General features: G+C 53.0%; 1 protein-coding gene across 1 annotated transcript; it reads right to left on the bottom strand.

Moving 5' to 3' along the window:
- Positions 1–3,589: 3,589 nt before the first annotated feature.
- Positions 3,590–26,873, bottom strand: MVK (mevalonate kinase). Its single transcript, XM_012469116.2, has 11 exons — positions 26,807–26,873; positions 25,776–25,867; positions 24,135–24,282; positions 19,849–19,993; positions 18,534–18,689; positions 14,380–14,483; positions 13,755–13,800; positions 9,793–9,883; positions 9,293–9,409; positions 5,464–5,617; positions 3,590–4,216 (listed from the first exon to the last, which is right to left on the bottom strand). The coding sequence occupies exons 2-11, from the start codon at positions 25,851–25,853 to the stop codon at positions 4,065–4,067; spliced, it is 1,191 nt and encodes a 396-aa protein (XP_012324539.2). The 5' UTR covers positions 25,854–25,867; positions 26,807–26,873; the 3' UTR covers positions 3,590–4,064.
- Between the last annotated feature and the right edge of the window lie 207 nt (positions 26,874–27,080).

The raw sequence follows: 27,080 nt of genomic DNA on the forward strand, positions 1-27,080 counted from the left end.
ATTTTCTTTCTGTAGCGTATATATACTGTTTTGTAATAGTAAAAATATTATAATTTGAAAACTAAAGAGCTCAGACTCTGCAACCAGAATGCCTGGCCTCAAACCCAGCTCTCTGCCCCTTCCTAGAAGACAGCAGGTGCTAAGAGACAACCAAAGAATTTATCCCAAATTAGCTGGAAACCAGGAAGGGCTGGGGAAGGAAGCGGCTGCGAGGTGAGGGCCCCTAAGCTAGGCGTCCTCTGAAGAGCACTAGCGGAGGAAATGAGGGCGAAGACAGCCCTGGAGGGAAAGCAGCTGATGGACCATGCACAGGCAAATGGCAGGGCCGGTCCCCACACCGCGCCTGCCGACCTGGAGCCAGCCACCAACGCGACTGGCTGCTAGCTGCCACAGAAATGTTCTTGGTGAGGAAAGGCTCCTCACCAGGCCGGGTGCAGTGGATCACACCTGTAATCCCAGCACTTTAGAAGCTGAGGTGGGTTGATCGTCTGAGGTCAGGAGTTTGAGACCAGCCTAGCCAACGTGGCAGAAACCCCATCTCCACTAAAAATACAAAACTTAGCCGAGCATGGTGGTGGGCGCCTGTAATCCCAGTTACTCAGGAGGCTGAAGTGGGAGACTCGCTTGAACCCGGGAGGTGGAGGTTGCACTGAGCCAAGATCATGCCACTGCACTCTAGCCTGGGTGACAGAGCAAGACTGTCTCAAAAAAAAAAAAAAAAAAAAAAAAGGACCCCTCACTGACAGAAACAACATCAGTGCAACCACAGCAGCTACTCTGTCTGGGAGGACTCACTATTTCCTGCCTGCCTCCCAATGCAAGACCCTTGCCAGAACCAGGGAAATTCCCTGAGAACTTCAGGCTGCAGAGGCTGCGAGCAGCTCCAGCGAATGACTTGAAAGGCATTGCTGTTCCCCTGGCAAAGAGGGCACTGGTGCTATGTGACTGCCTCTTTGGAGAGGAAGCAGGCGGGTGGGAAAGCTGGTGGGCATTAGGTACGCTTCTCCAACATCGACCCAAGGGATCTCAACCTCAGGGCTTTGGACCATCTAGGCAGGGCGCCTTGAGCCAGCTCTGTGCACCATTCTGAGGTTTGGGGGCTCTGGGGGACACCCTTGTTTTTCAGCATAAGACAGTTCTAATCATGAGTATTTACTGAGCACTTACCATGCGCCAGGCATTGTGTCAAGGACCTTCTGTGTATTTTCTCGTTCGATCCCCATGAAACCTCCATGAGGTGGGTACTATGAGTCTCACTTTCCCGATGAGGTGGCCTCCAGAGGTAAGCTGTTTTGCCCAAGGTCACATGGCCAGGGGGTGGGCAGGACTGAAGTGCTCAGCCACCACAATGGCGTGTAGAGATGACCGTGAGGTCATCTGGTTCGGCATCTTCAGCCCTGGCTGCATTTTATTATTTTTTAAAAATATCATCTTTTAGAGACAGAGTCTCACTTTGTCACCCAGGCTGGAGTGCAGTGGCACCATCATAGCTCACTGCAGCCTCCAGCTCCTGGGCTCAGGCGATCCTCCCGCCTCAGCGTTCTGCATAGCTGGGACTACAGGTGTGCACCACAATGCCTTGCTGGGTCACACTTTAGAATCACCTGGGAGCTTTTAAAAGCTATCTTTTAAAAAAGATACTGCTGAGACAGATTAACTCAGAATATCTGAGTTAAAGTGGGGCCAGGAATTCGTGGGTCTTTTAGAAGCTCCCCAGGTGGCTCCAAGGTGCAGCTGAGAGGACCACTGCAGTAGGCAATGAGAACGGGTGACAGTCGCACGCACCAACTGTCTACAAGGCAGCTAGGAGCATGATACCAGGCCCACAGGGTGGCCGCAGTGGCGGCGGGGTTGAACGACTGCTCTGACCAAGTGCACAGGCAGCTGCTTCACTGGAGCAAGAGCACTGAGTTGGCCCCCGCCCCAGGAGGGACATCCTGTCCCCAGGGAATGAGAGAGGGTCTCAGCCTCTGTCCCCCGCACCCATTCCACAGCTGCCGCGGGCATCTATGGAAGCCTGGGGAGACTCCCAGGCCCACCTCCTACAGGTTGGAGCCTGGCTGTCAGCTCGCACCATCACTGAGGGAACAGCAGCCTCTGGCCTGGTTGCTCATTCAAATCGTGTGGGGAGGAAAACACGCGGGAACGGGACCCACCCCGCGGAAGTACATCCGAATCCAGAAAAACGAGCCTGAGCACAGAAGGCTGAAGAATCGTGGTGAGGCTGCATGCAGAGCCGCGCCCAGCAGACACATGCTGGGGCTGAGAGCAGGCTCTGGAGTCAGTTTGAACTGGCCTCAGATGCTGAAGAGCTGTGTGGCCTTGGAGAAGTGGCTCGATGTCTCTGAGCTTTGGTTTCCTGGTCTGTAAAACGGGGATGAGCCTAGCAGTGACAGTGAGGTTGGGGTAGAGATGAGAAGGGGTGATGCATGGGCACGCCTAGCCCACGGTGCGCGCTCAGTATTAACACTACTGCTTTAAGCGTTGCGTTTTGAAGGGAAGGGGCAGGGAACAGCCATCAGTGATGCTGGGGCCATTTCTTCAAGTTAAGCTGGGGCAGGCGCCCTCCCTTCACCCTCACGTTCGCAGCAGTGACCCCAGGCACGGCCCAAGCCTAGCGTGGGGGTGGAGCTCCGCCCCTGCTCCTCACCCTCCCAGGGAAGACAACAGCAGGGAAGGGCGCCAGCTGCCCCCTAGTGGCCAAGGGCAGACGCGCACCGAGTCGCTTTAACCACATCCTGAAATCCCTGCGGCGACCCCCACCATTCCACTCGGCCTCTTGCAGAACCGTGGCTCCCAAAGATTCTGGCTGGCAAGGCGCCAACTACAAGGGTTTACTGATGGATGCTAGCATTTTGGGAAGCACCAAGCTGACTGCAATATAAAGTTCAAATAGGGCCGGTGGGGGTTGGGGGAGGGGAGTGCCAGGCACCCGGGCTATGCACACGTGACTCTGTTTTCTCTACCTGGCCAGTTAATTTCAGAAAGGAAGGAGTGCCCAGGAGTGAGGCGAGTTCTGCTTTCCTGTCTTACACAGGTCTGTGCACTTGTGGGTGCTTGATTCTGGAGCTAGGAAGCTCAGCTTCTCCCTCTGAGAAGCAGCCTGGCGTTGTGCCGATGGACTGAAAGCCTCAACCTGGCAGATGTGTCCCGGTCCCTGTCTAGCAAGGGCCACCTGGGAAAAGCCACCTCATCCCCAAGACACACAACAAAGTGACCCCAAACCCTTATTTCCCTCCATTGCTGCAGAGCTCCATGAAGGAAACAGCTGGAGAGGGGACAGGGACAGAGGAGGAAGGTGCTGGTGGCCTGGAGCCTCCCAGTCTGCTGTTGACACAAAATCTTTTTATTTTCCCTTTGCCATCTTTTTTGCAAACCTCTCAGGTACAGATTGGAAGAAACTACATTGACCCTGCCTTATTTAACCAGGCCGCGGCCTCCTGGACAGCCCCTGGGGGAGCCCCGCCCTGCCCCACCCCGCTCCGCTGGGTAGAAGGGAAGGCCACACCAAGTGCTGAATGAGCCAGCCACACAGCAGGTGCTCTGGGAGGGAGGGACAAGAGGTAAGGGAAGGCTTCCTGGAGGAGGGAGGGACAAGAGGTAAGGAAAAGCTTCCTGGAGGAGGGAGGGACCTCGCCCTGAGAGACGGGGCAGTTCCTGCAGAGGGAGAGAGAAGGCACTGGCTTCATTGCTTTGGGAACCGGGCCCCAGCATTGGAGCATCTGACCCAGGCAGCCAGTGACATGGCAGGCCAAGGCGGGGGTCTGAAGCAGATGGGACCGTCGGAGCTTGGGGAAGCAGCCCTTCTCGTCTCAGGTCTGGAACCTCAGTGGATCCTCCTGGGCCCCTGCTTGGCTGGCTCCAGAGGATGCAGAGCACGGACCATGCCTCCCTAGGTCCCACGCTGGCCTGCGGAGCTCTGCAGGAAAGGCATCGTGAGCGGCTGGGGCCTCTCCGGCAGTGTCAGGAACTGGGTGCCTGCTGGCCAGCACAGGGGCGAGCTGCAGCCCCCAGAATACTCCAGAAAGGGGCCTCTGGGTGGGGCTGCAGTGTTGCGGCTCCTCTCAGAGGCCATCCAGGGCTTGCTGGACTCGGCTGTCCAGAGAGGTGGCTGAGTGGACGGAGACACCTGGGGCACCGATGCTGGTTTCCCAGCAGTCAAAGCCACAGCTGGTCAGGGCCTGCTTCGTGGCCTCCACCTCTGGCTGCTCCAGCCCTGTGGGGAGGGAAGGCAGGTCACCCTTGACAACTCTGCTCCCTCGGGAGCTCATCGTATTCAAGGCAAAAGCCTGGGTCTTCCTGCTGTGCCTTCCTGGCTGGGACCCCACCTGAGCCAACAGGCCCATGAGGCCCAGAGGCTACCTGCAGCCCCTCCGTGCACTGAAATGCCCAGCCTCGTACCCCCCAGGGGTTTGGGGAGCAAGACTTAAAAACATGGGCTGTAAAGGCACAAGGACTTGGCCTTGCCTTGTGCTGGTCGTGTGACCTCAGACAAGTGACATCCCCTCTGTCAGTCTCAGTCTCCTCGTCTGGGAATGTGGCTAATGATGCCGACCCCTGCAGACCCCAGGGAGGCTTAAAGGAAATAATGCAGGTAAAGTCCCTGGCACGACACCTGGTACAGCAGGCACACTCCAGAAATGTCAAGTCCCACCATCATCATGGGTGCTGAACTAGGAACCAACAGTGGGGGTCTGCTGGAGTGAGGATGTGGCCACCTCCTGAGGCCTTTAGCCACCACTGGGGGGAGGGGATGGCTGGAGGCCAAGGGGGCTCAGTGCAAAGCAGAGGGGAAAGGAAGGATGAAGAACAGAGAGGAGGAGATAAAGACGGGAAGGGAAAGAAGAAGAGTAAGGGACAAGGAACACAGAGGGAAACAGAGGCAGGTGGGAACATTTAGTGCCTATTGTAGGCCAGGAGTGAGCCTGAGGACAGCGGTAGGTGTCAGGTGGTTAGACACCAGTGGAAGCCCCTTGCCAGGCCCCTGGGCACCACACAGGCGGCTTCCTAAGCCAAGCCCATTACTCGGTCTTGCTTTCCCCAGACGAACGGGAAGGAAACCCCTTTGTTTTGTAGCAAGATCAACCCCATCCTGACCATGTCAAGGGGTGCAAGTGGGGCAGGGTGAGGCAGACATTGGAGAGTGCCAATGCCCTGGTTACTTCCCAAGCTTGTGGGGACAACACTGATGACAGGAGCCCCGGCCACAGCCCAGCCCTGCACCAGGCTCTCTAGGTACACTTTCCTCCTTGAATCTGGGCGACGATCTTGCAAGCTAGAGACTCTCATCCTTATTTTACCAATGAGGAAATGAAGACACAGAGAGGTTAATTAACTTGCTAAGGCCACACAGCAGAGCTGACATCTGTTTCCAGGCCTCTTTTTCCTTTCAAGGGAATTCTCCAGGTGGACCCCTTTTATGAGCCCAGGCTGGCAGCCTGGCCCACCCAGCCCCCGGTATACCTGGCTTGAGGAGTGTGATGCCACAGCCACCGCCACCTGCACCAGTCAGCTTGCTGTGCAGTCCACGGGCCCTGGTCACCTGGCAGAGCTGGTCCAGAGAGGCGTGGCCCACACCGAGGGCATTCAGATGGTGCTGGTTCATGTCAATGAGCTCCTAGGGGAGAAGGTTCCATCTGTTCCCACTTGGCCTGCCTGAGGCCGAGGTCCCGTGCCCACCCCTGTTCCTGCCTTGTCCATCTGACAGTTGTTGGCTGGGGACAACTAATGGCTTTGCCTAGAGGGTACGCTGGCCCTCTCCACTCGTAAAAGAATCCTCCCCTGCAGCGTTTCTCAAGGAGCTTGGGTAGAGCTGAGCATAACCTTCACCATAGCAGTGAGCACATATCCTGGGGCTGGTCACAGAAGCCTCTGGCACTGGTGACTGATCAGGGATGGGCATGTGGGCCATGCTGGGCCAATCACAGCCCTCCCAGGGTTTCCTCTGCCCTTTTCCATTACAGCTGCTAAAATCAATTACTTCCGATACAAGCCGCCAGGATGATCTGTCTTGCCACATGGTCAGATACTACGTGGAAGATGGACAGATTCCCAACCACATTATTTCAGCCCCTGGATCAAGCTATACCTGAAGCCATTTACCTCTGGTCTTCTCAGTCAATATTGGCTTCTCAGCCAATATATTTCTTTCCTGCAAAAGCCTGGTTGAAATGGATTTCTGTCATTTTCAAAAGAAAAAGTCTCCATATGCCTCCCTACAGCTGCCTCGGGGTCTGGTTTCAGAGTAAGAACTAGCTGTAACTCCAGCAAGGCCATAAGTGGGGAAACAGCAGTTTGTGTAGGTTTCTTCAATTATGCAGGATAAACTTCCTGCTCTGCAAGAATCCAACAAGATGCATGTGGATGAAAAAATAAAACTCACAGCTTCTACTACCCAGGCACCCAGTATCTAGATTCCATTTACCAAACGCCCACAACGTGCTGGGGCTCTAAGGATGGTTCCAGCCATCAGGAAGTAAAAACCACGGGGTTTGGAGTTAAGGAGGCCTGTGTTCGAGTCTCGGCTCTGCCCCTTCTTGGTCGTGTGTCCTTGGACAAGGTCTTCTGCGCTGGGTCTGTCTCCTGCTTATAAATTGGGGTCATAGGAGTATCTGCCTCAGCAGGGTGTGGTGGCTCACGCCTGTAATCCCAGCACTTTGGGAGGCCAAGGTGGGTGGATCACTTGAGGTCAGAAGTTCAAGATCACCCTGGTCAACATGGCAAAACACTATCTCTACTAAACATACAAAAATTAGGCAGGTATGCTGGCACGCACTTATAATCTCAACTACTAAGGAGGCTGAGACACGAGAATCATTTGAACCTGGGAGGTAGAGGATGCGATGAGCTGAGATCGTGCCACTGCAGTCCAGCCTGGGCAACAGAGCAAGACGACTCTGTCTCAAAAAAAAAAGGAAAAAAATAGTATCTGCTTCCTTGCCCTGAGGATGAAACAAGGTGAGTTTTCCGTTCAATACCTGGCTACTAGAGGTATGTGCTATTAGTATTTTCACATTTTACCTTTTCACAGGTCTGTTACCCTCATCCCTACAAAGGGGGCAACAGAGGCTCAGAGAAGTGACTTGCCTAAGATCACTGAGCTAGTAAGGTACCAAGCTGGCATTGGAAGCCGGGTCTGCCTAACATGAAGCTCTGCCCACCCTGCCTCTGAGAGCACCCCTGGCATCCCACACTTCTGTGTGAAGCTCTGCTCCGGGGCACCTGGATTGCCTGGACACCAGGAGTTGCCAATCACTGAGGCATCTCTGCAGATGCGTGGGGACAGCCGGTCAGGCAGGGTTGGGGTGGCCCTCCCCACGAGCCTGCCGCAAACCACACCCCCTGCCAAGCCCATCGCTTTTGACAAATGAGCAGACAGGCATGATGGCTCGGTGGCAGCCCCAGGTGCCTTTCGCCAGCCCAACGGGCTGGATGTGAGAGAAGATTTCTGGGGGCCACCCTCTGCGCCTGAGCGCCAGGTGTCACGCTGCCGAGGCAGGTTCCAGACACCTGTCACATTCTGATCCAAAATCTGTCAAGGATCAGATGACAGGTTGTGACACGGGAGAACAGTTCGCTGGTTTGAGTGCAAAGCTGTCCAGGAGCCGTGCTGCACATTTCAGCGGCTGCCACAGTCAAAAATGCACACAATGTATAATCAACGTGCTGTTCGCTGGCGCTCTCCAGGGGCTCGACAGGGTGTATTTTAGGCACTATTCTATCATTATTAATTTCCCACTCACGGGGACTGCATTCCCTCCTTTCCACATGGAAGGAATGGAGAGCCAGGAAGACAAAGACCGAGGGAATGAGGGCAGAAACACAGGAATTCGACGGCGGCTCTGCCCTGGCACATAGTAGGTGCTCATGACAGATCTGTTGAGTAAAGGGACAGACCAGTCTGTCGGCTGGAGCTCTGGCTCGGCCACTCACTAGCTGGATAACCTTGGGGGAAGTTCCTCTTCAGGCCTCAGTTTTTACATCTGTAAAACAGGGATAAGATACCTACTTCACAGGGAGGTGGTTTTAAGGATCAAGTGAAAAACTCATTTGTAAAAGGCTTGGTTTAGTGACAGCTTCCACTCAGCACAGGGGCTACAGACTCGAATGCCCACAAAGGGACTGAGAGGCAGCAGGCAATGACTACAGAGGCAGGGACTCTGGTGACACGGAGACCACACACCCCTCTCAAGGGGGTCCCCTCCTGTCCCTTCACTGACGGCTGCTGCAGAGCCGGCTACGGCAGCTAAGGGCCGCCCGATCCTCTACTCTGCAAGGCAGCCAGATGGCTAACGTCAGTCCATATTCACCAGGCCAGATGGACCGTGGCCAGGGGGAGGCTGGGCCCTTGGGTTCCCTGAGCTCATGGCACACCAGACAGTGTGCTTATGTGTCACCCACGAGACTCCAAGCCGCCTTTTTTTTTGTAAGACAAGGTCTTACTCTGTCACCCAGGCTACAGACTTGACCTCCTGGGCTCAAGTGATCCTCCTGCCTCAGCCTCTCGAGTAGCTGAGACTACTGGCACACACCACCACATCTGGCTAACTTTCGTATTTTTTGTAGAGACAACGTTTCACCATGTTGTCCAGCCTGGTCTCAAACTTCTCAGCTCAAGCGATCCTGCCTTGGCCTCCTAAAGTATTAACACTATAGGTGAGCCACCACGCCTGTCTAATCTGAGTGTTCTTAAGACACTCCAGCGAAGCCACACGGCCAGCAGAAGTAGAGCTGGGATTCACACACAGGCCTGATCACACTCCAAGTACAAGGTCATAACCTCTACGCTAGAATTATGCAAATGGTGGTAAATGCGGTCACGATGACGAAAAAAACAGTTAGGATCCATCTGACCCAAAGCAGGCGGTTGGTAACTAGGTGTTGAATGCACCCATGTAGTTGGCAACAGCAGGAGAGAGAGCAAGGAGGAAGTTGCCCCTGCACCAGCAGAATGCTGTGTCGGCCATATCCCCGTCCACCTAGGTGGGCCAGCGCTCCCTAGACATGACCCCAAACCCGGTCCACTGCACTTAGCATGAGCCAGGCCCTGACCTCCTTCCCTGTACTCTCCCAATTACTCAGAATCACCTGGGAAGAGGCCTGAAAATAAGATACACCTGTGTGGCCCACAGAGACCTGGGCCTAGGCCGGGGGCTTCTGAGAGCACAGGCCAGAGGCAGGACCTGGCCTGTGTGCTGGTTCCTGGGGGATTCTGAGTACTGCCAGATTGCAGAGCCACTGCCTTGGACAGCGGTGGACTGAGCAACCCTGGTTCCTGCGGACAGGCTCTTACTTCCAGCACGAGGTATTGCTCCAGGGCTGGGGCCTCCCCCATCTCTCCCAGCACGCGCTCACACTCCAGGGAGATGGCGTCTATCGAGGTCAGGAGCGGGGCCACGATCTCTGGGAACTGGAGAAGAAAAGAAGGAACGGCTGGTGAGGCCGGGTGCAGGCAGATGCAGCACGGCTGCCCCTGCAGTGGGAGGTGTTCCCAGAGCCCTCATCATCCTCTGAGGAACCACCCCTCCTTCTGGGCCTGGCTTGTGCCTTCCCAGCTGCAAAGTCAGGGTGCCTAACGAGCCAGGCCACTGTTGTTTTCAGAATCCCCGTCCCGCCTCCCGGCCAGGCTATGGACATGGGCAATACCTTCTTTTCTGCCAAAACCACGTCCCCAAGGGCCACCACCGCCCACCACACCCCCATAACCCAGCAGCCAGAGGGAGACCGCGAAAATCCAAATGTAATTGTGTCCTGGCCTTCCTAAAACCTGCCCAGGAAGGGACCAGGAGTCACCTTGAGCAGCCTGTCTCTGACACCAGCCACGAGGGCCTTGGTACTGCGAGGGACTTTGGTGTTGGTCAGCAGGATCTGGAGAGCCGGCGGCCTGCAGGGTGAAGAGGAGGCAGGGCCACACTGAACTCAAGACGCAGGAGCTGGGCCAGGACTGGGAGCAGTCCGGGAAGCCGCTCCACCCTGATACGGAGGAAGAAGGGAGGCACAGGAGGTGACATTGGATGGGGATCCCACTGCTGGCCACAGCTGCACCTCCAACCCAGCCCCCCCGGGCGGGTAGCCGTTCACCCTTGACTTTTCACTCATTTATTCATTCAACTTTAACTGGGACCTACAACTCATAGGCACAGCTTGGTCTTGGGACCGGATCCAGGGAGGGGAGACGGGAGAAGGTCCGGGAAGGTTTTCCTGGCATGACGTAGACACTGAGAACTGAGGAAGGGTAAGAAGCTACCAGGGTAAGAGCTAGAAGGGTGAGGATTTCTGGCAGGCGGAGCGGCCTGTGTGCTCCTGGAGGTGGTGAAACCCAGCACAGTCGTCCAGTGAGAAATTCAAAGTGGCTGTGAGTGCAAGGAAGCGCCAGGGTTCGCTTGTGTGGGTCCTCCCCACCAAGCTGGAGTCCAGGCAACAGGCCCTGAAATGGATCACACAGAGGGAAGATGCCCAGGCTGGCTGGTGTGGGCAGCGCCATGCACGGGCTCAGTAAATGCGGGGGAGGGCGAGGTTACAGAGGACGGTCCCCAGCACGCTGAGCCCGTTCTTGCCGTACCTCGATGGTGCCCAGACCAGCGGCCCTGGTCTAAAACCAGGTGTCATTACAGAGAGTCAGTCATCCCCTCGGCTGCCCCCTGGCACACAGATGTGTCCCAGGCAGCCACGGTGAGCTTATTCTCCAGCGTGACCCCATTGTCCTCACCTGCCCCCGAGAAGCTGCGTAAATCCCTCCTAAAGCCACAATCCCAATTGTCCTTGTAGTGAGCCGTCTTTGAGGGCTCAAGCCAACATTTCTTGCCATCCACCCTGCCTTTCAGAGGGCTGCAGGCTGGGATGGAGGGTAGGGGATTTGGATGCCTTCTGGCCCGAGACAGCTGGAGACAGGGAGAGCCCCTGACACCTTTATTCGCTCTCTTCACAGTTCAAGACTGTAAAATCCAATAGGGCTGGAAAGGGCTGCCAGAAACCTGCTTTATCTCACTGCCCATAAGCCCATGAAATTAATATCGATTCTCAGCCTTGGAGGCTGGCTTTTTTTTTTTTTAACTTTATAAAAGATGAACATTCTATTTGGCTTTTCTCTTCCCTTCCAAGACAAGCCATTCCTCAAAAGGGCAGTGTTCTGGGAGGCCGCATCTTGATCCACTTCACAAACAATGCATTTTTTCTTTACAGAGAGGCACCACGCTTGGTTGTGGGGCGGGGAAGCTTCTTAAGCCATCCGTGGGATTAACGTGGAGTCCGGCCCCCAGCTCCTCCGAGAAGCCGCCATCTGCTCCCGTGGCACCCCACAGCAGGCAGCAAAGGTTGGTTTGCTCCATGCTCCCATCCAGCTGGGCGGGAAGAGTTTGGGTGTCCCATCTTCATCTTTATTAGACAAATCCTCTGCAGACGGGCCTGTCACCAGCCCCGCCAGACCCGGGCTCATACGCCATCCAGCGGGCACCACTCGGGGAAATGCTTGAGTGATCTGGGCTTGGCCACTGCCCCAGCCTCTTCTCCTCTCCTCCCTCCCGAGGGTGCTCACTCCGCTCAGCCACCCTGACCTCCCAGCTGCTGCATGATATGCCAGGCGGCATGCTCCTGCCTCAGGACCTTTGCACCTCGCTTCCTCTGCTAGGGACCAGCCCCACCCCACAGCGGCGTGACTCAGTTTTCTGCACAATGTTCCTTCAGCAGCAGCCCCGCATCCCCCATCTAACTGGCCCCCTCCTTCCCTTTCTAGCCTCTGGCCCTGCTTGTTTCCTAAAGGTGCCCAAGATCACCTGACATGCTCTCACACAGCAACTGCTTTTTTGTCCCCTCTCATCAAAGTATGAGTTCCATGGAGGCGGGGCTTTGTTTTGCTCCCTACGGAGGCCCTGGTGCTCAGCATACAGTAGGTGCTCAATGATACTTGTGGAAAGGATGGATGAACTCAGCCAGCAAAGAGCTAAGCACTTCAGAGCGCCGCTTCTGCTTGTCTTCAGGATCCCCTTACATAGACGAGGAGATGGAGGTCTGGGAGAAGCGCCTCACCTGAGGGCGCCAGCTGGGAAGCAGGGGAGCTTGACTCAAACCTAGGCCTGCAGACCCAGCACCTCCACCCAGCACAGCAGCAACGCCCGGCCTTTCCCTGCCCGCCCCACTTGGAAAGCCTCCTCATCCCTCTCCTGATGCCCCCAGTAGACCGTGCACTCAGTGTCCGGCCACGTCTTCATCAGTCTTCTAGCTCCAAGGCCGAGTCCAGTGCTTCAGCCACAAGTGGCTCTCAGGAGACACTGAAGGAATGAAATGCCACCACTTCCATGAATGATTCCCCAGGCTCACAGTGGGATCTAGGATGCCCATCACTGTCACCTCTTCTTCTCTGATGATTAGAGCGACCGCCTTCCCCAACAGACCATGGGCTCCTGAGGACAGGCCGGGGCCCAGCCATCTGAGAATCCTCCACGCAATCCGGCTCTGGTTCCATGTGGATCCGGGGCAGCTGGCAGACCAGCTTCCACCTGGGCCCTTGGGCCTCCAGGATCTCCTGGTGACGACTGCAGGAGCAGCCCGAGGAAGCTGTTTTACGCTCCTACTGGCTTCTGTGGCGCGCAGAGGTTGGTGGCAAGGGTGATTTTGCCTTGCAGGGGACACTGAGCAATGCCTGAAGACGTTTCTGACTGTCGTGCTGAGGGTGCTACTGGCATCTGGTGGGTAGGGGCTGGGGATGGCTACAATGCACAGGGTGGCCCCACCACAAAGAATGACCCAACCCCAAACAGCAATAGTGCCAATGCTGACAACCCTGATGTACAGCCTTGGAAAGGGAGGTGTGGCTGAACTGGAAGATCCCAGAGGTCTAGCCAGGGGTCCAGGTGTGGCACAGTGACAGGCCAGGGTATTGAGCCACTAATGGAGTGGTCCAGCTAGCGGGGGCTGTGGGCCAGGACCTGCCACTCATCCATGAAGACTGCCCTGGGTAAAGAAGAGAGAGCCCCAGGACCCTTACAGATACAAAAAGGCCCGTGGAGGTAGCGAAGTGCCCTGGGACAAACACCACCCCACAACTTGATAGAGGGTTTAAGGAACAGCCAAAAAGGCACTTGGCTCCCCTCTGCTACGTATTTCATTCCTGACACCCGACAATTCTACGGTGGGTGGAAACAGAGGATGCTGAAATCTCACATGCACATTTGTGACTCCAATGACTCCAGTGGGAGGGATGGAAACATAAAACAGGCTGAGAGTCTCCAAATGTCACTTCTGCCCTGAGCCCCTCCCAAGCCTCCCTCAGGCTTCCGTCCTGCCTCTGCCCTGCATGCCTCCATCATGGTGACTCTCATGTTGTCTGTGGCACTGTTGTGTGTATCTGTCCCCACTCCCCAAGCAGACTGAGAGCCCTTGGAAACAGTAGCCAAGCTTCATCCTTCCAGTCCTACGCCCAGTGCAGCAGCATCGGGAACACAGGAAGCAATGGGTTCTTGTTTACTAAGCAAATACAAGAATGAAGGAGTGAGCAGCCGAGGGTCCACGGGCACAGCCTTGCATGACTTTCCCTTTCTGATCTCTGCAGTTTAAGAGCAGAAGGGGAGAAGGAAAGACCGGCTGCCAGGTCTTCCCCACCACCCCTGCTTCCTTGCAGCTGTAGGCTGAGGGCCACATCGGGGGACAGACAGCCAGGGACACCTGCCCCCTACGGTACTTCCCAAACGTGCAGAGCTCTGCACCCTGGACACATGGATGCAGCCACCGCTGAATGTGTGGCTCCACCCCCAAGTTACCTCTTTAAGGATGAAATCTTCCCTTGTTGGTATCGGAGGGCTCCTCCTAAAGAGAAGAACCAGCGGGTCAGAGCCGTGGGAAAAGCTAACACATTTGGTTGAACTTTGGGTTGGGTTTGTTTTGCCCCATCCAGGAAAGAGGCTAAGTAATGAGTCAGCCCAGCTTCAATTACAGAAGGTGCAGGAGGGCAAAAGGCCCCCGAAGCCCTGCCAGGAAGCTCTCACCAGGCCTTGGGTTCCTGGGTCCCCTCCCTACAGGCTGCCCAGCATCCCCCGACAGGCCACGTGGTGAAGGCAGGGCCCAGGACTCGGCATCTGGGAGGCCACCTGTGTGGTCTGCAAACTTCACAGCAGCGGCTCTGCGGCCTGAACCTGCAACTCCCTTGGGAGCTTGCGGAAGCTGCGGCTTCCCAGGCCCCAGTCCCAACCCCGGAGATTCTGATTCACGGGGTATGAGGCAGGGCCCCAAGATTTCTCTCCATTCCCCGCAAAATAGGAAAATGTTATTTTCCCGGAATCCATTGATCATTTTCCTACCAAACCAGCATAGACACCTGGGCACCTACCATTGTTAATAAGAATTTTTAAAATAACAAAAATAAAATAAACTGAAGGTAGTGCCTACCCCAGGTGCTGACAGCATTGTCCACTCCGGAGGGGTTCCCGTGAATCACTCTCTCCCCCTGGAAGGCCCACTTGTTAATGAGCTCCAAATCCTCCTTGGTCCACCTGAAGACACAGATGTTCATCTTTACTGTGGCAGTGAGGAGTGGGGCTGGGGAGGGCCACCTGGGGCAGCCGAGGGCAGGGGCTGAAGGCCGTGCTAGGGGAGGCCAAGGGGCATAGGAGTGTGTGCCCTTGAGCGCAGAAAGAACAAGTCCACGCTGAACCTCTCTAGCTACGGAGCATGCTGAACCTGCCCTTCCCTCTGAAGCCCACCAGGCGCAGTCGAAAGAGCCCGGGCTTTGGACTCTCGTGGTCCTACTTTGCCTCTTATTTTTTTTTTTTTTTGATATGGAGTCTCACTCTGTCGCCCAGGCTGGAGTACAGTGGTGCAATCTCAGCTCACTGCAACCTCCACCTTCCAGGTTCAAGCAATTCTCCTGCCTCAGCCTCCCCAGTAGCTGGGATTACAGGTGTGCACCACCATGCCCAGCTAATTTTTGTATTTTTTAGTAGAGATGGGGTTTCACCATACTGGACAGGCTGATCTTGAACTGCTGACCTCATGATCTGCCCACCTTGGCCTCCCAAAGTGCTGGGATTACAGGCGTGAGCCACTGTGCCTGGCCCCTTCTTTGCCTCTTACTAGCTGAGTGACTCTGGGCCCATTATCTAACCTCTCTGAGCCTCACTCTCCTCCCTGCAGCATGGGAACCCCCGCCCCTCAGAGGCTAGCTGCATGTGTCTAATGATGGCAAGGTGTCCACAAGCAGCGGGTGGGAACTACTACTATAACAGACCTCTGCATAAGCACCCACGACTGAAGCAAGCCTGCCTTTAAGAAGAGCAGGCAGAGGTGTGACTGTTTCCCAGGGCCCTGCAAATAGATCCAAAGCACCATCATTATGAATTCAAACCCCAAGAGCCCCAGACACCCCTGGGGGAGCCAGGCTGATCCCAGCCACGTCTGGATCTCTCCCAAGCACACGGCCTCGCAGCCTTCCACAGACCAGGTGTGGGCTCACAGTTTAAGTGAACAGACCAAAAACACGAGTATAGAACAAGGCAAAATGACCGGCCCCACTTCCCCATTCTTTTCTCTCTGCCTTTGTTTCCTTTCTGCAGATTCCCTTCCTCGTGAAACAGCAGAAGCTAAAGGTGTTTCTGTGACCTCTGAGAATGACATGGCTCAATGGCAGAGCTATGGAGTAAGCAGTGAGCCTGGTTTTGTTTTTTCTTTTTTTTTTCTTTTTTTGAGATGGAATCTTCTCTGTCACCCAGGCTGGAGTGCAGTGGTGCAATCTCGGCTCACTGCAACCTCCGCCTCTCGGGTTCAAGCGATTCTCCTGCCTCAGCCTCCCAAGTAGCTGGGATTTTAGGCACCCACCACCACGCCTGGCTAATTTTTGTATTTTTAGTAGAGACGGGGTTTCACTATGTTGGCCAGGCTGGTCTCGAACTCCTGACCTGAAGCAATCTGCCACTTCAGCCTCCCAAAGTGATGAGATTATAGGTGTGAGCCACTGTGCCCAGCCAGTGAACCTGTTTTGAAGCCCATCCCACCACTGACTCACTGGGAATCTGTGAGCGACCTCTTCACCTCAGACCCTCAGTTTTCTCTTCCATAAAACAGGGATAATAGGCTGGGTGCCGTGGCTCACACCTGTAATCCCAGCACTTTGGGAGGCCAAGGCAGGCAGATCACAAGGTGAAACCCTGTCTCTAGTAAAAAATATAAAAATTAGCTGGGCATGGTGGCTCGTGCCTGTAATCCCAGCTACTTGGGAGGCTGAAGTAGGAGAATTGCTTGAACTGGGACCCAGGAGGCAGAGGTTGCAGTGAGCTGAGATCGTGCCACTGCACTCCAGCCTGGGCTACAGAGACTCCATCTTTAAAAAAAAAACCAAACAGAGATAATAGTGTCTATCTCACTGAGGATACTGAGATGGAAAAAACACACAAGTGCTTTGTATAATGACCAGGAGACAGGATGTGTTCCCCCCAAAACAGGGCATCTAGGGTCACAGTGCCTGGGTGCCTGATTCAATCACTTACCTGCTGTGGAGCCCTGAGCAAGTCAATTACCTGCTGAGTCTCTTTCCTCATCTGTCAAATAAGGATTTGTATGGACTTGCAATTCACATGGTAGCTGTGAGGCTATGATTAATAATGAGTTAACATCGGTGAACATACTACTAATGTTTGCATGTGCCAAACATTGTGCTAAATGCTTTTTCAAATGGACCGTTGAGAAATGGTCCATAATCCTCCCAATTATACCCTACGGGGAAGGTATAATTATTATCCTGTTTCTTACAGAAGTGGAAACTGAGGCTTGGATGGGTAAAACAGCATCCTGGAGATCACAGTGCTACTCACTGCTATATCAGAACCACATCTGCTGACTTGGAGCCCAAGCTCTTAGCTACTAACTTAATGGCACCAACAAGATACACTCACTTATTCATTCAGTATTTATTGAGCGACTACTAGGTGCCTGTGACTAATCTCCCAGTAGGAAGCAAAACAGACAAGGTCCCTGACTTCTTGGAGCTTAGAGTCTAATGGAGAAAGTGAAGGTCAGTAAGCAATCAATATTCAAATTTCAAATACAAACAAATCCATGACACTGCAATATGTGACTACAAAGCAGGTGTTTCTGTAAGAGTGCTGAGGGCTGAATCAGGGACGGGGGGCTTGAAGGACAAGGGGAGCCAGGTGGACAAGGTGTTGGGGGGTGCGTTCCAGATACAGCAGCCAGCCTGTGCTACTGTGGAACCACACCAGAGCTGGCTGGCCCTTTCCAGGGATTGACAGGTGGCAGCATGCCTGGGAAAGAAGCGAGCAATGGAGGCTGGGGAAGATAACTCAGGCAGCTGACCTAGTCCAGGGCCTGGCCCCCGCAACAAATGTGTTTGCTTTTTAGGGCACAGTTTGTTTTTTAGGGAGCTCAGATTAGAATCTTCAAAGGAGACTGGGCTCCAGCCCTTTCCGACTCAGAAACACATGGTGGGTGGGTGGGGTGGGGGGGTCTGCTCTCCGAAAGGGTTCTGAGAAAGAGTGACTGGACTTCAGGGGAAAGTGGAGAATGGTTAGAAACAGCATAAACACACACACACACACACACACACACACACGTGGACCCGCACATACACACACACACGTGCGTGTGCACACACACGCACAGTCACCCTCTGCCTTTTGAAAGGCAGGGCCAGTCTGTTGGCCAGTGGAGAATCACTTGAACCTGGGAGGCAGAGGTTGCAGTGAGCTGAGATCACACCACTGCAGTGCAGCCTGGGTGACAGAGCGAGACTCCATCTCAAAAAAAACCAAGCTCAGAAAAAAAAAAAAAAAAAAAAAAACCAGCCCAGGAAGAGACAGAGCTCCGTATTTGGGGGCCCCATCCACAGCTCCTGTCCTGGGACAAACTGCACCACCTCTGTGCTCGGGATGGTTTCCCAAGGAGCATTCTCCTAATGAGAGAGATGGTCTACGGTCAAGCCTGTCTTGACAGGCCTGAGTCACGTGATTCCCCACCAGCAGGAACGCAGAGAGGTGACATGCCCTGTGGAGATGGCCCTGTAGGAGGAGCGGTGCCCTGGTCTCATGGACACACCCCCAGTGTGGAGTTCTCAGCTCACTGTAGCTTCTTTCATAGCCGTGTGGGAAAACTGGGCAATCACCCGTAGGGCACTGCTGTCACCATACAGAGGAGGACACGGAGGCTCTGGGGGTTTCTAGGCCACTGTCCTAGGGTGAGTCAGTGCAGAGGTGGGGTTCATCTAACCCGCCACCCTCCAGCTCTGGACTCCAGCTCTTTCTACCATACCATGGAAGCTTGAACCCAACAGAGCCAAGACGGGGGTGAGCAGAGGTCGTGGAGAGCAGGAGAGAAAAGCTTGGACTCTGAGTTCAAATCCCGCTCTGCCAGCACTAGCTGTGTGGCCCTGGGCCAGACATTTGGCCTCTCGGGCCTCAGCTTCCTCATCTGTAAAATGGCTACCATGACACCTCTCACGTCACAGGGAGGTGGTAAGGTCTGAGTGAGAGAAGCCCCGCTCCCCCCGTCCTGCCCCTCGGGAGGGACAATGGCCAGGCTAGGACCATGGGTACCTGTTGATGTGCTCCCCGTCCTTCAGCGGGTTTGGGATCTCCTCACACATGGTCAGGAGGGCCGCTGTCAGACACACCGAGTAGGCGGCGCTGGAGCCCAAGCCCGCCCCGGGGGGCAGCTCCGACCACACTACCACATCCAGGCTCGGCAGGGTCCTGAAACACACCAGGCACGAAACGTGACTCTCCTGCAGGGCGGAGGGTGCCAGCACTGAACCGGGGGCCAGGCCCAGGCCTGACTCCAAGCATCCGGTCCACTTTTCTCAACTGGGAGAGACTTCTTGACCCCAAATGTGTCCCTACTGAACATCAGGAACTCCTGGTGAATCAGACAACTAGACAACAGGTACCAGGTTTAATCCCCGGGTCATCCAACTAGAGCCCTTCCCAGAAGCACCTGGCAAGCCTCGTCACAGCACGCTAGGACTGTGTGTTCGCCAGGGGCCTCTTCCGCCAGACGGTGTTCCCCAACCATGTGTCACACGGTCTGCTTTTGATCAAAAGTTCTGAATCGCTACGTCTTACGTGTATTTCCCCCCACCGAGAACTGTCAAACTTCATGTCTGGTAATTTCCACAAAGTACTTCTCCCATTTCCCAAATATAAAAACTGCAATACTGAATGTGTGTCTTCAAATTCCACACACTCACCCCACCCAGATTGGAAGATTTTGAAATGTCCCTCACCCACTTAAGGGGACACGCCTCTCTCAAGCTGAAATTCTGCCTCAGACAGCAAGTATCAGGCCATTTCCAAATGTGTCCTCAGCACAGAGCCTGGCCACTAAACCCGCATCTGCTGCTCAAGGGAAGGGAAACCTGGAGGTTTCCCATTGGGTTCTGGACAAAAGAAAAAAAAACAACAGAGAGGCTGGGGCCAGGTGTGGCGGCTCAGGCCTGTGATCCCAGCACTTTCAGAGACCAAGGCAGTTGGATCACATGAGCCCAGGAGTTTGAGACCAGCCCGGGCAACATAGTGAGACTCCATCTCTACAAAAATTTAAAAATTAGCCAGGTGTGGTGGTGTACACCTGTACTCCCAGCTACTTGGGAGGCTGAGGTGGAAGGATCACTTGAGCCTGGGAGGTCAAGGCTGGAGTCAGCTGAGATCATACCACTGCACTCCAGCCTGGGCGACAGAAAGACCCTGTCTCAAAAAAAAAAGGCATGCCATATATACTACGTCTGGCAAGGTGAGGACAGAAAACGGTGGCCGCTCTAGGAGTATGTGCACTCTCCAGCAGCAACGACAGAAACCCTTCCTGCTTCCCCACAGGAGGCGGCATCTGGACTCCTTCCCCAGACCACGCACACACCTCTGCTTCCGGAAGATGGACAGGTATAAGTAAAGAAAGGTCAGCACAGCCAGGCGCTCGGTGACAGCGCAGTCGTCAGGCAAGCCCGCAACCTCCTTCAGCTTCTCCACTTGCTCTGGGGTGGGCGCTGTGACATCACCTTGCTCTGTCCCACAGGCAAACAAGCAAACACAAGTGGGTGAGAGGGCCTCAGGTGCTTTATAAACAACAGAATACAGAAAACCAACTCGTCACTGCAATCGGAACATGGGTGGACATGAATTTATTGTCTGAACACCACACCCAAGTCTATTTATTGGCTTTAGGCAGACCTGAGTTTGAGTCCCAACTGTGCCATTTACTGGCCATGTGACTGAACCTCCCTGAACCTGTTTCTCTCCTTGGTATAACAGGGATAACAACAGTGCCTCTTCACAGGGTTGTCATGAAGGTAAAGTTAAATAAGGGATGTAAACTTTTTAGCACAGCACCTGGCATGTAGTAAGCGCTTAATTAACAGTAGTGTTAAGGCCGGATGCAGTGGCTCATGCTGGTAATCCCAGTACTTTGGGAGGCGGAGGTGGGCCAACGACTTGAGCCCAGGAGTTTGAGACCAGCCTGGGCAACATGGCAAAACTCTAACTCTACAAAAAGTACAAACACTAGCCAGGCATGGTGATGCACACCTGTGGTCCCAGCTACTTGGAAGGCTGAGGTAGGAGGATCGCTTGAGCCCGGGAGGTTGAGGCAACACTGAGCTGTGCTCACACCACTGCACTCCTCCCTGCATGACAGAGTGAGACCCTGTCTCAAAAAAAAAAAAAAAAAAAAAATGTAGTCTTAAAACACACACACACACACACACACACTCTCTCTCTCTCTCTGAATGCTGGCTCAATCACACAAGGTCCTAGGTTTCACCTTCCATTGTATAAAACCAAAATCAAAGGAGTACTGAGTTATCCCCCAAAATACTTCCCTCCTCCAAAAGAGAATCATCAGGAATAGAACCTGTAAATGTGAGGCGCTGCCTGGGCAGAAGGGGAGGGTGAGGCAGGCGGGGGGATGTGCAGAAACCTGGGCCGCTTCCCTCTGAGACACCAAGGAGGCAGAGCCTGTCTGGCCAGTTTCCCTTTACAAATCCCTCCCTGAGCGTCGGGCCAAATTCTCAAGGGACCGGGAGATGGGATTGGGTGTGTGTGTGTCAGGAAGCCTGGGGCAAGGGTTAAGTGCTGGGTAATACACGTTGAATAGATTAATGATATACTCAAAACGGCCAAGTCATGACACTGCTGAGAACCCAGATATTTCAGAGCTCTGTAATCGAGATGGAACAGTTATTAAGAGCCTGGATTTGGCCGGGCGCGGTGGCTCAAGCCTGTAATCCCAGCACTTTGGGAGGCCGAGGCGGGTGGATCACAAGGTCAAGAGATCGAGACCATCCTGGTCAACATGGTGAAACCCCGTCTCTACTAATACAAAAAATTAGCTGGGCACGGTGGCGCGTGCCTGTAAATCCAGCTACTCAGGAGGCTGAGGCAGGAGAATTGCCTGAACCCAGGAGGCGGAGGTTGCGGTGAGCCGAGATCGCGCCATTGCACTCCAGCCTGGGTAACGAGCGAAACTCCGTCGCAAAAAAAAAAAAAAAAAAAAAAAAAAAAAGAGCCTGGATTTGGGGGCTAGAAGAAACCTGGATCTGAATCCTTTCAGTATCACCAGCAAGTGTAACCTGAGCCACTTGCCCTCTGAACTTTAATTTTCAAATCTGTACAATGGGGATGCATGACACCACCTACTCCCAGGAATGCTGGAGAATTCTAAGAGTGCTAATATATGTGAACACACTTATCAGTGCCTAGCACACATAAATGTCCAACAGGTGTCCACTGTAGTACTAGGGTACAGTGGCACGTGCCTATAGTCCCAGCTACTCGGGAGGCTGAGGCAGGAGGATCACTTGAGCCCAGGAGTTTGAGACCAGCCTGGGCAACATAGCAAGACCCTGCCTCTTAAAAAAAAAAAAGTTCAGTGTTTACTACTATCATGAGGGAGCAAAAATGGTAGATCTTTGCACCCTAGTAGAAGGTGATACGTCTCCCAATGCTCCGAAAATAACAAGCCCTTACCCACGTACTGCACTCTGTCACAGCCCCAGTACCCGCCTCCACTGTGGTCAGATCCTCACGCCAGCCCTCAGTCAGGCAATAAGTCTCTGCTCCCAGAGGCCCAGAGGGTGAACAGACCTGCCCAGGTTCACCGAGGGAGTCGGCGTGGTCTGAGACACGTTCCCCCACACCTGGCTGCTTCCACCCCAAGCTGCCGACATATGCAACTTGCAGCTGGTTCTCAGGGGACATTTCTGGCCTGGCTGGGTGGCCCTGTGCACCACGGAAAGCAAGTTCCACATGCTCTGGCTGGCTGTTTTCAGATGCATGCTCCAAAGGAGTGACTTTTTTTTTTTTTTTTTTGAGAACGGAGTTTCGCTCTTGTTGCCCAGGCTGGAGTACGATGGTGTGATCTCAGCTCACCACAACCTCTGCTTCCCAGGTTCAAGTGTTTCTCCTGCCTCAGCCTCCCAAGTAGCTGAGATTACAGGCATGTGCCACCGTGCCTGGCTAATTTTGTATTTTTAGTAGAGATGGGGTTTCTCCATGTTGGTCAGGCTGGTCAGGAGTGGCTCTTAACTGAGGTGTCCCCAGAATCTTCCAGGGAACTCCTTTCAAAAACTCCTACCACCACTGCCAACTTCTAATAAGAGAGGGGCAGAGCCAGGAGTCCATCTGTACTGGTAAAAACAAAAACAACAACCACAATCACAAAAAACTGCTGGGTGATTCCAAGACATGATGAGATTTTAAAGAGTTGCTCTAAAATGAGGATTCTGGCGGGGCACAGTGGCTCTCACCTGTAACCACAGCACTTTGGGAGGCCAAGGTGGGGAAGTGGGAAACTGCTTGAGGCCAGGATTTCCAGACCAGCCTGGGCAACACAGCGAGACCCCATCTCAACAATTTTCAATTTTTCCTCCATCCCCGTACGTGGAGTGACGGTTTCTCACGGGGAATGGGAAGCAGGTGTCAAGGGTTTGGGTGTATTCCAGGGAAAAACCTGAGAAGCTTCTCATTTACCCCAACCTGGCTGAGAAACACTGTTCCAAAGAGCAAGGCTTCAGCCCAGAGAGCGGACAGCAAATTGAGAACAGAAAATACACATCAGCTCTGGGGCAGGTGCAGGGGATCTACTCATGGAAAAAGCTAGCCTGCTTATGAGTGGATGAAATCTTCAAGCTTTGAAGATTTCAAAAATCAGCACACACACCTCACACAAAAAAGAAAAAAATTGGCATTTCTGAATGGTTTATATGGCCTGACCCAATTTTGGTTAAAAAAACAAGAAAACTCCCTGTCTCAATCTTTCTATCCATCTGTAGAAAATCACCCAGAAGAATTAATGCCAAAATGCTTGAAGTCATTACCGGGGTCAGGGAAGGGAGAAGAGGAATAATAGGTGATTTTTAAATTACAATGTCCCAGTATTAACTGTCTTTTCCAATAATAACCACAGGTTACTTTTACTTTTATTAAATTTTTTTTTTTTTTTTGAGATGGAGCCTTGGTCTGTCTCCCAGGCTGGAGTGCAATGGTGAGATCTTGGCTCACTGCAACCTCCACCTCCCAGGTTCAAATGATTCTCTTACCTCAGCCTCCTGAGTAATTGGGATTATAGGCATGCGCCACCACACCCAGCTAATTTTTGTATTTTTAGTAAAGATGGGGTTTCGCCATGTTGGCCATGCTGGTCTCGAACTCCTGATCTCAGGTGATCGGCCTCCCAAAGTACTGGAACTACAAGCCTAAGCCCTGTGCCCATCCTACTTTTATTGACTTTTAATTATACAAAATGCCAATATTCTCCTCATTTAAAACATGTCCGTTTGTCTTTCTCTGGGCCGAGGTCTCTCCCAGGAGAACTAATCACCACTGCCAATCTGATGTCTACACCCCCGAGATCTTTTTCTATCATTTATATACATATTTATACTGAAATATGTATGTTTGCTGTTTTGCATTTTTTTCACTCAACAATAGACCTTGATGATCTTCCACAATAGCCCACAGAGATCCAATGAATTGTTTTACACTTTTAAATTTTTTAAAAAATGAGTGATGCTAATTTTAAGAGGTTAAGGTAGAAAACTGGAAATGGCTGGCCCTTGACTCCCCTGGGGACAGCGTGGAATACCTGGCCAGCTACTCTCTGTGCAGAGCCAAGACTCTTACCACCTGGTTTCTCTTCCTTGCACTTACCCAGAAAGCTTGTGTCCAGTAGCTGAAGCCTGGCCACATCCCAGGCCTGCTTGATACCAATGTTGGGTAAGCTGAGATCCACTTTCCCACTGCTGTGGGGTTGAAGCCGGAGGAATGTTCTCAAGTTCAAGGCCACGGCCAGTGCTACCTACAGAATAAAGGACAAAAGCAGTAAGCCTGAGGGTGGGTGGCAAAGGGGCCAGCCAATGCTAAGAAGAGCGCAAATGTGAACACACAGGCCACTCCCAGCCATGCCCTGGCCAGACACTGCTAATCGACCTTGGCATGCTCTCCCACTAAGCCTGGGAACAGCCACCATCGATCAACTCAACGGCAACGTCCACTTTGCCTTTTGCCTGAAAAATTTCAGAGGTTCTCAACACCAAGTAATCACTTCCCCATAATGACTACGTTTTCAAAGAGAAATATAAGAACATAAGAAATAGCAGTTAGAGGCCAGGTGTTGTGGCTAACATCTGTAATCCCAGCACTGTGAGAAGCCAAGGCAGGAGGATCACTTGAGCCCAGGAGTTCAAGACCAGCTTGGTGTCAAACAGAACACATCTCTACCAGAAAAAAAAAAAAAAAAAAGACGAAGAAGAAGATGAAGAAAGAAAGAAAAAATAAAATTAGTGGAGCGAGATGGTACACACCTGTGGTCCCAGTTACTCAGCAGGCTGAGGTTGGAGGCTGCAGTGAGCCATGATCACAGGATTGCACTCCAGACTGAGAGACAGAGCAAGACTGGCTCAGGGAAAAAAAAAAAAAAAAGAATAGCAGAGTGCAGCAGGGGTGGGTTCAGACAGAGGTTCACACCAAGCTCTACCAAGATGTATAGGACTTGGATCAAGTTACCACTTCTCTAGTATCACCTGACACTGGTTAGGAAAAAAAACAAGTTACCACTTCTCTTCTAAGCCTCAGTTTCCATATTTGTAAAATTGGATAATAAAAGGGTATGCTTCAGGGGATAGTTGCAAGAGTAAAATGAGCTAATGTGTTTTTTACTCTTTTGCTAGATCCTTCCAACTTCTAAATGTCTTAGTGCCCAGAGCTTAGTTCTCAAACCTCTTTCCTTCTGCATCAAAGCTCACTCCTAGGTTATCTCATTCCATTCACAGGGCTTTATTATCATCCTTTTGCTATCATACTGAGCGAGGCCAGAGAATCCTTTTAGTGGGCAGAAGATACCTTTTTCTTGCCTGGCTGGGGAGAAACTGATCCCTCTGATCTGCTCCCAACCTGTGCCTCAGGGTGTCCTTTTACCTTCTTGCAAAATTAGCATCAGGGAAAAGGGGTACCCAATCCTTAAAGGCTCTAACAGCTTTTTTTTTTTTTTTTTGAGACGGGAGTCTCCTTCTGTCGCCAGGCTGTAGTACAGTGGTGTGATCTCGGCTCACTGCAACCTCCACCTCCCGGGTTCAAGCAATTATCCTGCCTCAGCCTCCTAAGTAGCTGGGACTATAGGAGCCCACCACTACACCTGGCTAATTTGTGATTCTTAGTAGAGACAGGGTTTCACCATGTTGACCAGGATGGTCTCGATCTCTTGATCTTGCGATCCACTTGCCTTGGCCTCCCAAAGTACTAGGATTACAGGCATGAGCCACTGCACCTGGCCTTGCTCTAACGGCTTTTTACCTTGCCATGTACCACGGCGTGTTCTCCATGAAGGATGACTTTCCCCGGAGCAGACACCAGTAGGCCTTCTGACAACATGGCTCCTGGGAATCCTAAAAAGAAAAGCCAGTGAGAAGAGCAAAGATCTCCAGATGTCAGAACCAGCCAGAAGAGATCTTAGAGAAAACCTAGTCCAAGTCCATTATAATAACAAAAAAGGTAGCTACCGTCCAGCACCTGCTATGTGCCAGAAAGGCAATGCAGCAGTCAACTGGATCCATCCAATAGATCTGCGTTCAAATCCCAGCTCTTCCACTCCCCAGTGATGTCATCTTAGCTAACTCACTTAAATGGCTATGAACCTTGGCTTCACCACATGTTATATGGAGAGAAAATAACCATACCTACCTCAGTGATTGTTAGGAAGGTTAAATTAGGCAAGGGAAACACTTAGCAGTGTCTGGCACCTACTAATCATTCAGTTACTGAGAGCTGCTTATTACTGGCTCTGTTATTCATTTCAGCTTTTACAACTACTACCATTAAAGGTAGAAATTTACATGAAATCATGGACCAGAGAGAAATCTTTGCTGGACATTTAGGCTGTTTCCAGTGTGTCACAATTATAAACAAGGCTGCAGAAAACTCCCGGCACGCCTCGTTTTGCACACTTAAGTATTTCTGCAGGACAGAGTCCTAGAAAGGGGCTTGCAAGGTCTACAGGTGTGTGCAATTTACACATTTATAAATAAGGCAAAATTATCCTCCGATTAAGGCTTTACGTAGATTATCTTACGCTAAGATCCAAGTGCACTATGAGCCAAGTACTATCAAGATCCCCATTTCTTAAAGAGAAAAACTGAGGCACAAAGCGGGGAATCCCTTTGCTTGCTTGCCCCAAGCTCAGAATCACGACTGTCAGGTTGAGGTCCCCGACTCTCGGGACAGACTCAGAGCTGGGGAAACTGAGCCACAGAAGCTGGGCGCCTGGCTCACAGTCGACCTGGGTCTAGGACCTCACGCCACCCGGCCCCGCGACCCTAGCCGCTCACCTCCCGCCGCGGCCGCCGTCCCTCCGCGCCGTAGCCGGAGCAGCACCCCAACTCCTGCAGCCCAGAGCGCCAGTGCCCCAAGGGGAGGAGGTCTTGGCCTTCAGTCCAGCCAATCAGAGCGCGCGAGCCCGGAGTCCCTTTACTAATAGGTTTGAACATTGGTCAATAAGTGTTGCAGTCCAGCAACACGGGTTTTCCCGCCCCGCTCCTGCCATTAAACCAATGGGAATCAAGTCCCTAGGAGTGTCCCGCCCTGGGGCGAGAACCGCGAACC

The sequence above is a fragment of the Aotus nancymaae genome, unplaced genomic scaffold, assembly GCF_030222135.1.
Source record: "Aotus nancymaae isolate 86718 unplaced genomic scaffold, 86718_ANA_hifiasm-v0.15.2.pri h1tg000021l, whole genome shotgun sequence".
Lineage (NCBI taxonomy): Eukaryota > Metazoa > Chordata > Mammalia > Primates > Aotidae > Aotus > Aotus nancymaae.